This window comes from Eimeria acervulina, genomic scaffold, assembly GCF_000499425.1.
Source record: "Eimeria acervulina Houghton genomic scaffold, Eah_scaff132, whole genome shotgun sequence".
Classification (NCBI taxonomy): domain Eukaryota; phylum Apicomplexa; class Conoidasida; order Eucoccidiorida; family Eimeriidae; genus Eimeria; species Eimeria acervulina.
This window is the reverse complement of record NW_013550284.1, coordinates 25,879-39,484: the sequence shown is the minus strand read 5'-3', so window position 1 is coordinate 39,484 and position 13,606 is coordinate 25,879. Positions and strand designations below refer to the sequence as shown.

General features: G+C 47.1%; 2 protein-coding genes across 2 annotated transcripts in view; both read left to right on the top strand.

The window, feature by feature from the left end:
• Positions 1 to 23: 23 nt before the first annotated feature.
• Positions 24 to 2,753, top strand: EAH_00019560 (hypothetical protein, conserved; the record flags this gene model as incomplete). The annotated part of the gene is made up of 9 exons (XM_013397287.1): positions 24 to 380; positions 763 to 849; positions 977 to 1,014; positions 1,079 to 1,124; positions 1,608 to 1,625; positions 1,739 to 1,814; positions 2,035 to 2,094; positions 2,214 to 2,275; positions 2,601 to 2,753. The coding sequence occupies 9 exons, from the start codon at positions 24 to 26 to the stop codon at positions 2,751 to 2,753; spliced, it is 897 nt and encodes a 298-aa protein (XP_013252741.1).
• Positions 2,754 to 9,197: 6,444 nt separating this feature from the next.
• The window catches only part of EAH_00019550 (hypothetical protein, conserved), a gene marked incomplete at both ends in the record, with an annotated part of 7,754 nt that continues 3,345 nt past the window's right edge, over positions 9,198 to 13,606 (top strand). Inside the window, one exon of the mRNA XM_013397286.1 lies at positions 9,198 to 13,606. This exon is cut by the window's right edge and continues 1,036 nt beyond it. Coding sequence (XP_013252740.1) covers positions 9,198 to 13,606 — 4,409 coding nt within the window.

Genomic DNA, 13,606 nt, shown 5'->3' with positions numbered 1-13,606 from the left:
CTGCTGCTGCTGCTGCAATGAGGATGAAGCACAATGCGACGGAGTTGGAGGAGCGGCTGATGCAGAGCAGCGGGGCTGCTGCTGCATGCAGAGAGGAAGCAGTATGCGTGCCCGTAGAGGGTGTAGGCGAGCAGCAACAGCAGCAGCAGCAGCAGCAGCAGCAGCGACTGCTGCAGCTGCAGCAGCTGCATGAACAGCAGCATCAGCAGCAGCAGCAGCAGATGCTGCTGCACCGCAGCAGCAACGTAGGGGAGAGGTTCTTCCTAAGGGGGCTGATGTTTGTTAAGATTGGTTTCGGTGCTCTTGTCCTCTTCTTGCTGCTGCTCGCTGCTCTTCATATTGATGCTACAGCCAGCGTGTTAAGACAAGTCATAGCAGGAGTAAGTTCTGCTGCTGCTGCTGCTGCTGTTGTTGTTGTTGCTGCCGCTGTTTCTGTAACTGCTGCTCCCGGTGCTGCTGTTGCTGCAACTGCTGCTTCTGCTCCTGCTGTTGCTGTAACTGCTGCTGTTGCTGTAAGGGCTGCTGCTGTTGCTGTAACTGCTTCTGCTGCTGCTGCTTGTTTTGCTGTTGCTGTGACTGCTGCTGCGGTTGCTGCTGCTAGTGGTGCTGTTTTTGCTGCCTTTGTTGTTGTTGCTGCTGCTGCTTGCTTTCCTTTGCTGCTGTTGCTGCTGCTGCGGCCGAGGGGTGATAGAGAAGCGTAGGGTCTCCTAGGGTTTAGGGTTTAGGGTTTAGGGTTTGAGTGGTGGGCTTGCTGTGCTGCAGGTTCAGGACTTAGGGGGGTTTGCTCCTATTGCCTATATTGCTCTATATGTTTTGTGTATTGCTTGCTTCTTACCAGCAGAGTTTATGGTGAGGGTTTAGGGTTTAGGGTTTAGGGTTTAGGGTTTCTGGATTCTCAGCCCTTCAGACGGGGACAGGCTTTCGCGTTTCGCTAGGGTTTAGGGTTTAGGGTTTAGGGTTTAGGGTTTGTGATTAGGTGGTGATAGAGTGTGGGGAGGCGCCTGTGCTTATGGGGTTGTTTGGGTTTAGGGTTTAGGGTTTAGGGTTTAGGGTTTAGGGTTTGTGTGCGTTTGCACAGCACTTGGCTGCCGGTTTTATCTTCTCCCGAATTTATGGAGAAAGCTGTAAGCCTCACTTCGTCTAGGGTTTAGGGTTTAGGGTTTAGGGTTTAGGGTTTAGGGTTTATCAGCTCGAATTTCTGCAACGCACCTCCTGCATGCATGCATTGATATGTTTGTATTTGCGTGTTCATATATTATGTTGCATATTATCTGCTTCTGCTGCTGCTGCTTCTGCTGCTGCTGCTTCTGCTGCTTCTGCTGCTGCTGCTGCTGCTGCTGCTGCTGCGTGTGCTGCAGTGGGTATAGTGGTGGCGTTTCTTTGCTCTCTCTGTGGGGCGTTGCTGTCTGGTCTTTGCTGCTTCATGATAAGCAGATATCTTTTGTACGATATGCTGCATTCAATGATGAGAGGAAGCCCTCTCTTTAGGGCTTTTAATGCTGCAGTAGAAGACGGGGGTATTACTTTTGTTGCACTTATTCGCCTTTCTCCTATTCTCCCTTACTCCGTACGTCGAGGGTTTAGGGTTTAGGGTTTAGGGTTTGTAGGGCTTAGCGATATCGAGGGTCTGAGCTTTTTGAACTGGGTTTAGGGCTTTCTACGGCCTCATAGGGTATTCTAGGGTTTAGGGTTTAGGGTTTAGGGTTGTGTTTTGTTTGTCTTTTGCTGCAACGTGCAGCTAACAAGCTATTTGTTTGGAGTTACAGCTCTTAAGGCTTCGCATCTTCTCCTAGGAACGTTTTCAGGGACACCGCGTGAGACCCTAAACCCTAAACCCTAAACCCTAAACCCTCGCTTATAACCTTTTGAGTCTTCATCTTCCGTCTTGGCTACTCGATAGGTCCTCGGGGTGTAGCAACAGTATATATATATATATATATATATATATATATAACGCAGGCATAACCCTAAACCCTAAACCCTAGAAAGGCGTTTGTTTTTTTGCTTGTTTGCTTGCCGTCTGTCTGTGCTCAGTTATTCTAGCCTTCAACTTCATTGGCTCTGCATTGAGCGATCTTAAAGATTTAGACATCCGTAAGCTACTCTCTCTGCCCGAGGGTTTAGGGTTTAGCGTTTAGGGTTTAGTGAATTCGAAGGCTTTACTACTACTACTGCTGCTGCTGCTGCTGCTGCTGCTGCTGCTGCTGCTGCAGGCAACTTCTCCTGGACGTGGCAGCGACTGAGTCTCGTCGCTTTGGGAGTTATGATGGCCGGCGTAAGAAGGCTTTAGGGTTTAGGGTTTAGGGTTTATCAAATACGTGTTTGTTCAATACACAAATAAAACTCCTGTACCATAATACGCTGGAGTATGCTCTTGGCTGTTCCCTGACTATTCAATATATAATATATAAATATATATATATATATATAATAAATGTACGTGCTGTACATATATATATATACATCGATATATGTATGTATATAAATATATGCACCGATATATATATATATATAAAGAGTACATATATATATATATATATATATAGTTGCTGTTTTTTGTTTGACTTGACGAAGAGTTTATGTTGTTTATTTATTTTTAGATTTCTGTGGTGTACATCGGCGTGCTGACGCGGAGGAAGTTGGAGGCGGCGTATGCAGCAGCAGTGAGAGAGCGAAGCCAGGGGGGGCAGTTGCTGCTGAGCAGCAGCAGCAGCAGCAGCGGCAGCAGCAGCAGCGCAGCGGGGTTGCCTTGACGTGTTTCCTCCCTTTTTTAGTGCGTACACAGCAAAAAACCCGCAGCAGCAGCAGCAACAGCAGCAGCAGCAGCGGCACACTCCCCCTGCATGCAACGCAACTCCAAAGCACAAGTAGTTCATACAGACAAATGATTGCACTCTTCGTGCATGCATGCATGCATGCATGCATGTGCAGCTCGCTTGTATATATATAATATATATTATATGCATATAATGCATATCACAATATATGCATATATAGTAGTATTGTGCATATATACATATATATGTACATATGTGTATATGTACGCATAGATATGTAAAAGAATATATATATATATATATATATGTATATATATATATAAAATATATAATTTGCCCTTTGGCCCTTTGTAAAGTCAATCTTCCAGTTAAGTGGAATATAATAATAAAATAATATTATAATAATATCTCTGAGGGAGGTGATGTAGGAGTTGTATTTTTTTTGTTTGTTTCTGCCTCTTTATTGGGGCGCCTCGCGCCGTTGCCGCTTGCAATTGGGGCCTGTGAGTGCCCCTGCAGCAGCAGCAGCAGCAGCAGCAGCAGCAGCAGCATCGGGTTGCAGTGCAAAAGAGAGGAGCTGCTGGCCTCTGTGCTGTGAGCACCGTGTGGGAGCCCTCTTCGCTGCGGCGTTAATGTGCTGCGAAGGGGATGAGTATGAAAGTCAGAATAAATAAAACAGAAGCAACAAAATAAAACAAATTCAACATGCTGCGTTTATCTCTTTATAATCCACTTGTCTTTATTCACTTACTAGGCTGTCTGTAGGCACAGCAGCAGCAGGGAGTCTGAAGCGGGGCTTCTGTATATCTGCTGCATATTTCTGCACTTAGTTTTATTCGAATTAATATCCACCAAGACACGCCTTACCTCCAGCAAAGGTTTGCATGCGGTGCCGCAGCAGCAGCTGCTGTTGCTGTTGCTGCTGCTGTTGCTGCCGCTGCTGCTGCTGCCGCTGCCCCTGGGCAGGCCTTGTGAAAGCTGCCAGTTTACTCCGAAATATCAGCAGAAAGCTCAAAGAGAAACAAGTCGAGGAGGCGCATTACCGACAGAAGATGAAGTGCTGGGCGCTCCCCGCGATGATGCAGCAGCAGAACTGCAGGCTGAGGGGCTTCGTTGTGTAGCTGAGAGGGAGAGGGAATTGAAAGAAAGAACAAAAGAAAGAAGGAAAAGAGAAAGAAAGCCAACCTTGTGCCCATCGTTTCAAAGCCATCTGCTTCTGTATGAAAGGCAACTGCTGCACATCTGAGCTGGCCATGTCGAGGGACTGCAGTAGAAATTAAGAAGAACAATCTATGCAGTAAATACGAAGCAGCAGAAAACAGTTTTGATATGCATCTATGCGTCTATAAGTTTGAAGAGCTCACGCACTCCGCTGCACTGGCAGTGTACAAGAGGGCAAACGGGGACCAGCTGGGCGAGGAAGCACTTTGTGCAAATTAGGCTGTGGCACTTAACGAAGACCCTTCCCATTTTGATGTCAGTGAGACAGACGAGGCAAATGGCTGTAAGGAAGAAGGTGAATACATATGCACTTATTCAGAAGGGAAACGACAGAGTAAAGACAACACCCGAACAGACAACAGACCTGGAATGCCGTAAAAAAATGTTAACTCTTTGTTAGAATCATCACAAGATGAATTCTTCAGCTTCTGCGCTTCAAGGTTTCTCGAAACAGATGAAGAAAATACTGCTGAACGAACCACTCCAGGTCCTTGACCCTGCCGGTACGAGGGAGGAAACCGCAGGGGGAACATGTTTATATTCGTGGTTTCCGTCGTTTTCTGAAGTTAAGTGGAAATACAAATGCAAATGAAGCATAATTCGCCAGTCATATTCATGCCACTGAAACTGAAAACATGAAGCATGTTGAACTTGAACGACTTCATCTTCTTTGCAAGAAGAACAGTTCAGGTGTATAGGCACCTGAGACTTAACTTCGTAGCATGCAAGCCAGCAGCACTAATGTTTTTATCGAGATTATCTCGAGGAAAGGAAAAAAGTAAGTGCTTTCTCCTTTTCTTTTACTCAGCTTCGCCGCGCCACAGCTGCAAGTACACCCTAGGGAAGCCTACAAGAACGTCTTTCTGAATACAAGTGGAGCAGCTGCGCTTACGATATTGTCTCTAAAAGAAACGCATACTGTGTGTAATTAAAAAAAGACTTAAAAACAAAAGTTTATTGATGAGTTGGAAGAGAAGAGGGATGCAGATCGCATCCATTTGCAGCTGAACTCTCCCACTGAAACGAACAGCAACACAACACCAGAAGATGCATTTGCACAACGAAACAGGGAGAAAGAAGAAGCTCTATATCCCCAGAAGTATATATTTCAGTGATGAAGATGCTTCTTTGCAGCCATTCGAACTTGTTTATCGAAATGAGGGCTTGTAATAAGGCCGTTAGCCTCATATAGAGGATTCATAAGAACCCGCAGAAAGAGCTCATGAACTTCAGTAAAGAAGCTGCGGATACCTTCACTAGACCCTCTATTTTTGTGGAGAAGCATCAGCTTTACATGGCCAGCAGTGCAGAAGGCAGAGACGAGGAAATCTCTGAAAGCATCACAATTCTTCAAATACATTGACTGCGTCTGCCAGACATATTCATCTACTGCATCAAGCGCCTGGTGTATAATGAACTGATCATAGTGAGGAGAATCTTCCCTCTTCCCAGGTGCACTGAGATCAGCTTCATACAGCGGAGTATCTCCTTTGCCTACTATAACGAAGACAAATAAATTTGCTGCAGCCGCCATCGCCTCCCTCCTTTCTTTCAGACTCCAAACCAAGTAATCTTCTTATTCACCAGATAAACATCTATTACACACTCATTGCATGCAAAATAAATAAAATACAAACTAAAACAACAAATAAACAAAGCTGTCGAGAGTCAGCCCCTTGCGTTCATCGTCAGCTTCTGCTGCTGCTCGCTGAAGAAAAGAAGCTGGTCTCAGAGAAAAACAAGGTAAAACATACAAACATAAACACAAAAAGATTAATTAATCAACAATACTTCAAAATTCATGAGAGTCCTCCAGAGGTCTTCCTTAAATAGCACGCACAGCTGACTGTTTCGGCAGCGGTGGGATGGCAGCTTATGCATGCAGACCCTAAACCCTAAACCCTAAACCCTAAACCCTCAACACACCTAATGAATAGCTTGATTATCGTTTTAACATTATTTTAGTAAATTTTCAAATAAGAACGAGAAGCAGGTGTAAGTACAAGTCAATATATATATATATATATATCTATGTATATATATACACCTCAGGTTAGCTGCTGACGGGTCGAGGCTTCACTGCTGAAGGAGCGCAAATACATAATGAAACATATAAATATAAATATAAATATAAATATATATATATATATATGTGCATATATATTTATATATGTAGGTATACGGATATATCTATATATACATATGTTCACCTGCATAGATCTATGCACACATATACACAAACCTAAATACACCTATATTATAATATATATATAATATATATATATATATTATATATATATAAAGGTATAAACATACTATACGAATGGTCAGTGAGGGATCATAGAAGATTAATCATTAACTCTCCATCACTATTATGAATAATAATAATAATAATAATAATAATATTATTATTATTATTATTATTATTATTATTATTATTATTATTTAATATAATTATTAATATTATTAATGTTACTATTATTATTACTGCAGCAATATACCCTCATGCATCTCGTCGTATAGGCTTCACTTATTATATGCTTTGTATAGTTTGCATTTATTAATGTTTAAATCTCTTGAGCACAATTAAGAAATTTAATAATAAATAGGTAGATAGATGAGTGCAGAATTAAATGAAGTTGAGTCTGCAGATGCTCCTATTACCTGTCTATTCTCCTCAGAGGTGAAAGCAGCATTTACATAATATAAATTTTAATTTTAATCTATATTAATCATAATTTTAATAATTAAAGCAGGTTGAGTGATAAAGGCCGAGAGGCTTCGATGCTTTTTTTGTTTTTTTGTTTTTGTTTCCCCTTCAGCGCTGTTTGAGTTATTTCTTTTGCTTTGTTTAATATCTTTTCATCGTTGTTCTTGTCTTTATTATCCTTTATAACTTGTGAAGGAGAGAAACAAATACTTATCCTTGTTTATGCATGCAGGCTTCACCGCGAGTTTTCTATTATTTGTCTATGGGCAGGCAGCAGCTAATTCTTCAGTATATTATTAAACTCTATAAATTATCTTTTTAAAATTATTTTGTCTTCTTAGGTTTTTCTTCTTTCTTTTCTAACAAATAAAATGAATAAATAATAAAGTCAGCGGTAGAATAGCGATAGAGATAAATTACTATAAATTTAAATATTTAGTTCCTCTTAAGACTTCTCATTGTTTATTGCTTTATATTCATAGTCAAATCCTTTAAGAAAAGCTAAACTCAGTTTCTATGTTTAAAACATCTTTTGAAGAAGTATTAATAAGGAATATTAGAATTAAATATTTAAATTCATGCATATCTATCTCTACTGCTATTATACCCCTAAGGCTATACTTGTTACTCCTTCTTAATGCAGCACTCTATCGGTGCTGTCTTTTATTTACTCTTTTCTCTTTTCACAAACTTTTCTAAGCATCTCCAACCTGCGGATACACCTGAACTGCAACTTATCAGACACGAACATACTGCGAAAAAAAGAGTTTCTTTCTTCAGTGTATTCACATAAACTTGTCTTTTCTGTCTTCATATTTCTATGAAGTGTTTGGAGAGCCTGCTGCTCTTCTTAAACTGCATATTAAATGCATATATATATATATATGTTTGTAGACAGCATTAATCTAATATATATATATATATATATTTACATATTAATATATAGCATTAATATACCTTCTTCATACAGCTCAACGCTTATAGAAAGTTAGCAAAGGCCGCAGTATTTATAATTATTTTTTTGTTTTTTTAAAGTTTTGCAGTGGAGATTATTTCAGGCGTAGTCTTTGGCTTGCTCGGATGAATTTAGATAAAGATGTTTATAAATATATATCCGTTTCTTCTTTAGATGAAGATGTCTTTAAATATATTTCTGTATCTTACTCTGCAAAGAGTAAGATACCATAGATGAAAATTAATAAATATAAATATATATATATATATATATATCTATGCATATATAAGTATATATATATATATATATTAATATGTTTGTATGTGCATATATTCATGGTTATATAATACTTTGTTTGGATATAATGCTTTGTTGAAGTATAATACTTTGTTTAAATAAGAGCATAAAATAAGAAGAAGCTGCAACAGCCCCTTAATGAGTTTCTCTCTTTTGTCTTGCATGCAGCAAAGAAAGCAAAGGAGACAAACAGCAAATTCTAAATGTGATGCAGCAGCTGCGTGCACACAACGCCGCATGCATGCACAGGATCCAGCAAGCCCCATTCTGCTGCTGCTGCTGCTGCTGTTGCTGCTGCATGCAGCAGCAACATATCGAATTATTTTTCATTGTATTATTCTATAGCCAGGGAGCTAGTGAAGATGAAAGGAGTAAAGAGCAGCAAAGACATGCAGACAGTAATCAGACTGATATACTAAAATAATTATTTATTTTAATTTTATTTGTATTAATTTATTTCTTTTTTCTAGTAAATCAGCGAGTAGCGCTGAAGTGAAAGACTTCAATAATTTGGTTTAGTTAATATTATATTTTATTCTTTTGTTTGTTATATCGCTTAAGATTTTATATCGAATAATAATATTATTTTATATTTTATTTATTTAAATATATAGTTTTATTCTCGTTTCTTTATTTACTGCATCTATTATCTATAGCAGCTTTCGCTGCTCCTGTCCAAGTCTAGTTGGGTATAGCCCCGCTAAGTTTATTTCTTGTAGCTTATATATTTATTTGCATTGACCAGCCGATTAAGTATTTAAAAAAATAAATAAAACGCTAAAATATTCTTACAAAACAAACACTAGCAGCCCCGCATGCCTGGGGGCCCCCCAGGGGCCCCCAGGCACCGATTGATATACGTGGGGGCCCTTAGAAGCAGCAGCAGAAAGAAAGAGGTGAAGAACTTTATCTTCGACATTGTTTGACTTGTTAGCGTTTCCTCTTTACTTCTTTTCTTTGCTCATTGCTGCCCTACTGCTGCAGCAGCACCTGCTGCTGCTGCTGCAGTAGCACGAGCAGCTAGAGCAGCAGCAGCAGCAGCAGCTGCAGCAGAAGCAGTACCCTAGAAGGGACCCTTCATACTCGCCCTCCATGGGGGCCCCCAAGCCTCATACGCGCCGCTGCTGGGCCTCTCTCCGGCCTCCTAGGAGGTTTTGAGGCAGCAGCAGCAGCAGCAGCTGCTGCTGCTGCAGCTGCAGCAGCAACAGCAGAAGCAGGTTGCTCCGCACCAGCGACAATGCAACAGCAGAAGCAGCTTCAGCAGGAGAAGCAGCTGCACCAGCTGCTGCAACTCGGCGGATGCATAGCGGAGCCCCAGAAGCAGCAACAGCAGCAGCAGCAGCAACAGCTGTTGCTGCTGCAGCCACTTCCTAGGCCTGTCTTTGTTGCTGCTCCTTCTCTCTACAGCATCCCCCCGCTGCACCTGCGGCCTGCAGCAGAAACGCAGCTGCAGCTGCATTACCGCAATGCTGCTGCCTTGCTGCTGCTGCACATGCATGCTAGGGAAGCAGCAGCAGCAGCAGCAGCAGCAGCAGCAACAACTACAACAGCAGCAGCAGAATCGAGTCCTGCAGGTTGGCGCTACTCTTTGGCTTACCTCGATGGCCTCAGCGACCCGGCTGCCCTGCAGCAGGCGGAAGCATGCGGCGGGTTTGCTGCTGCAACAGCTGCTGCTGAGCCAGCAGCAGCAGAAGCAGCAGCAGCAACCCTGTCTCCCCTTCCTCTTTTTCCAGCTGCTGTCTGGGCGGATGCGTGGCCGCTGCTGCAGCAGCACGCTGCGCTGCAGCAGAAGAACCGCTTGTCTCTGCAGCTGGCTTTGCTGTTTGCAGCTCTGCTGCTGGGGGCGCAGCAGCAGCAGCAACAGATGCAGCAAGATATGGGGTTGCTGCTGCAGCTGCTGGAACTGCTGCTGCAGGGAGACAGCAGCTTCTGCTGCAGCGCCCTGTGCACCCTCTTATCAACGCAGCAGCCGCTGCTGCTGCATTGCCGCAGCACCGTAGCGCAGCATTTGCTGCCTTTGCTGCTGGGGGCCCCCAGGAGGAGGGGGGCCCCCAAGTTGGCTTGGTTGCTGCTGCAGCACGCTTACACGCTGCATGCAACGCCTCAACCTGCTGCTGCTGCTGCTGCTGCGCGGCTGCTGCTCAAGCAGCAGGCTGGAGCAGCAGCAGCAGCAGCGGGAGGGGCATCTAAGGGCGTCGCCGCAGAGCCATTGCCGGCAGCAGCAGCAGCAGCAGCAACAGCAGCAGCAGCAGCAGCAGCAGGAGAAGATGCTTCCCCCACAGCACACTGTCTCACTGTCCTACGTGTGCTGAGGAGGCAGCAAGAGAGCAGCAGCTTCTTATGTTGCTGCAGCAGGTCTTGTGCTGCAGTGTTTCTGCTATCATTGCGTCTTTTGTCAGCAGCAGCAGCAGCAGGCAGCGTGCTGCTGCTGTGCCGGGAGGCGGAGCAGCTGCTGCTGCTGCTGTGGCGCTGCAGCAGCAGCAGGGCTTCTTGCTTGCTGCTGGGGGGCTCCTTGCTTGTTGCTGCTCTGGGAAGCGTCAGCAGAGTGCGCGTTGTTAGGGAGGAGCTCTGGCCTTTGCTGCTGCACAAGGCAACTCCTGCTGCTGCCCTTCAGCTTCTCGCTGCTGCTGCTGCTAGAAGCAGCAACAGCTGCAGCAGCAGCTATGGCGACGAAGTCTGCTGCCGGTACGCGTGCTGGAGGGGTTGCTGCACGTTTGCGTCTGCTGCTGCTGCTGCTGCTGCGGGTCTCCAAGCTGCCCCCGCACCAGCAACAGCAGCAGCAGCAGCAAGCAGCAGCAGCAACAGCAGCAGCAGCAGTTGGGTTGGGGAGGCTCCGCTCTTCGTGTGGCTTATGTGCTGCCCCCCAAAGCTGGGGTTAGCAGAAATGCTGCTCCCAAAGGAGCTGCTGCTGTCGTTGCAGCACCTGCTGCAGCAGGAGACGCTGCAGCAGCAGAAGCTGCTCCTGCAGCAGGCTGGTCGCGCAAGCAGCTTGACTGGGCTTGCTGCTGCTGCTGCTGCTGCAGCTGCTACTATATCGGATAGCAGTAAGGAGCTGCTGCTGCAGCGGGAGTGGTTTGTTTCTCGTTGGCTGCGAATTGAGTCTCCTGCAGCAACACGTGCAGCAGCAGCAGCAGCAACAGCAGCAGGAGCAGCAGCAGGATCTGGAGGGCACTGCAGCAGGTCCCCGTGGCTCTCTTCCTTTGTAGGCGATTTGTCTGCTCAGTTGCTGCTGCAGAGTTCTGCTGCCTGCTGTCTCCTTCACAACGCGGGGGGAAACTCGAAGCAGCAACAGCAGCAGCAGCAGCAGCACCTGCTGCAGCAGCAGCAGCAACAGCAGCATGGCGAAGAGACTGGAGTGTTGGGGTGTCAAGGCAAGAGCGCACAGCTCAGCCTTAGTGCAGCAGCAGGAGCAGCAGCAGGAGCAGCAGCAGGGAGCGGCCAGCTTCAGTTGTGCTGCGGTGTGCTGCCAGTGCTGCAGCAGCTGCAGCAAACTGTAGAGCAGCTACCAAGCCCTTATTCATACCTCTGCTTGCTATCGCAGAGGCAGCAATTGTGTCTCCGTTGGCTGTTTTTTGCTGCTGCTGCTGCTCCTCTTCCTGCTGCTGCTGACCGTTACCCGTGGTGCTGCAGCACGAAGCAGTGGAGGGACGCCACGCTGCTGCTGCTGCGCTCCCTGCAGCAGCAGCAGCAGCAGCACCTGCAGCAGCAGCAGAAGTTTAAACGAATTCTTGTAGGTGGAGGTGCATGCACTGTCCCCCTACCCCCAGATGAATTCGTTAGAGACGCTGTGCTGCTGCCCACGCTGCAGTTCTTGTCTCTTTTCTGCAGCAGCAGCAGCAGCAGCGGTTGCTGCAGCACGGGGCACGAGTTGACGCAGGGGCGGGAAGGGCGGCAGTACGCGGGTGCTGAGGCAGCAGCAGCAGCAGCAGCAGCAGCCGCAGGGGGAGGTGTGGCTTCTTTGCTTCCGGTGGCTGTGCCGCTGCTGCAGCAGCTGCAGCAGGGCAGCAACAGCAGCAGCAGTTGGGTTGCTTCTTTTGTAGATTTTATGTCTCTGCTGCTGCAGCACTGGGCCCCTGCTGCTGCCCCGCTTTTTGTTGCTTCTGTTGCTGCTGCATTTGCTGCAGTAGGGCTGCTGCAGCTGCTGCTGCACCCTCCGCAGCTTCATCTCGACTCCTTTCAGGCTTCAAGCTCAGCACGTGCTGCTGCTGCTACCGTTGCTGCTGCTGAAGACAGAGGAGCAGCAGCAGACGCTGCAAGTGCGCCGGCGGCAACTGCAGCAGGAGCAGCAGCACCAGCAACAGCAGCAACAGCAGCAACAGCAGCAGGCGGGGCTCTGCAAACGCTACGGAGCTGGTCGGTGTCTCTGTCTGTTTTCTTCAGCAGCAATTTAATGAGTTGTTTTCTTCTGGAGAGGGGGGGCATTGTCCTTCGCGTGGGCTGCAGCAGCAGCAGCAGCAGCAGCAGTAGCAGCAGCAACAGCAACGGCAGCCGCAGCAGCAACGGAGCTCCGTTTCGGGTGTACGTACAGCCAGAGAAGAGCAGCGCGAGAGAGGGGCCTCAGCGATTTCCTCTCTCCCCTCTTCTCTGCAGCGCGCTGCTGCAGTCTCAGGTGCTGCTGCTGCTGCTGCTGCAGCAGCCAGAGCGCTTCGGTGCCGCCCTACCAGGCAAGCTGGGGGCCCTAAGCAGAGACATAGGAATATTAGCAGCAGCAGCTGCTGCTGAGCAGCAGCAGAAGCAGCAGCAGCAGCAGCAGCAGCAAGAACCTGCGAGGGTAGCGGAGCCTCAGCCAGAAGAACACCTCCAGCAGGAGCAACAGCAGCAGCAGCAGCAACAGCAGCAACAGCAAATTTGCAGCATTTTAAGTCTGTCGGCAAGACCACTGGCAGCTACGGAGGAAGAGCAGCAGCAGCAACAACAACAACAGCAGCAGCAGCAACAGCACGGTCAGCAAGCTGCCTCTTCTCAACGGGAGGTTCTTGCTGCTGCTGCTGCTGCTGCGGTTGCTGCTGCGGCGCCCCCTGCCGTTGTGCTGCCTCACCGCGAGCTGCTAAACTGGCTGCACAGACACTGCACTGACAGCTACAGCAGCAGCAGCAGCAGCGACTTGCAGATGCATTGGGGCTCAGTTGAGGTCCCTTCGAATCTCTTTGCAGCGCGTACGGGGCCCCACACTTCGTTTTGCTGCTGCTGCGCAACTTCAGCTGCGGCGTGTGCTGCTTGTCGTAGGCGCTGCAGCAGCAGTAGCAACAACAACATCAGCAGCAGCAGCAGCAGTGATAGCAGCACAGAGGGTCAGTTTGTATCAGCGGTGGCGAGCTACAGGCAGCTATGTGAGGGTGTAGCTGCGGAAGCTGCTGCAGCAACAACAACTGTTGCACCTGCTGCTGCAACAGCAGCAGCAGCAGCAGCAGGGAGTGTAACAGAGACTGAACTTTGTCTTGTCCCCTCTGCTGCTGCTGCTGCTTGGAGACACCTTGCAGCAGGTGCACAGGTGGATGCCTTGTGGGCTGCTGAGCTGCTCTTGCGGCTGACGGAGCAGCAGCAGCAGCAGCAGCAGCAGCAAAGCACTCCCGCTGCTGCAGCGGCAGTGGCTGCTGCACTTAGCAGCTGTCTACTGGTCGATAGCCTAAACGGAAATTCGCTTGC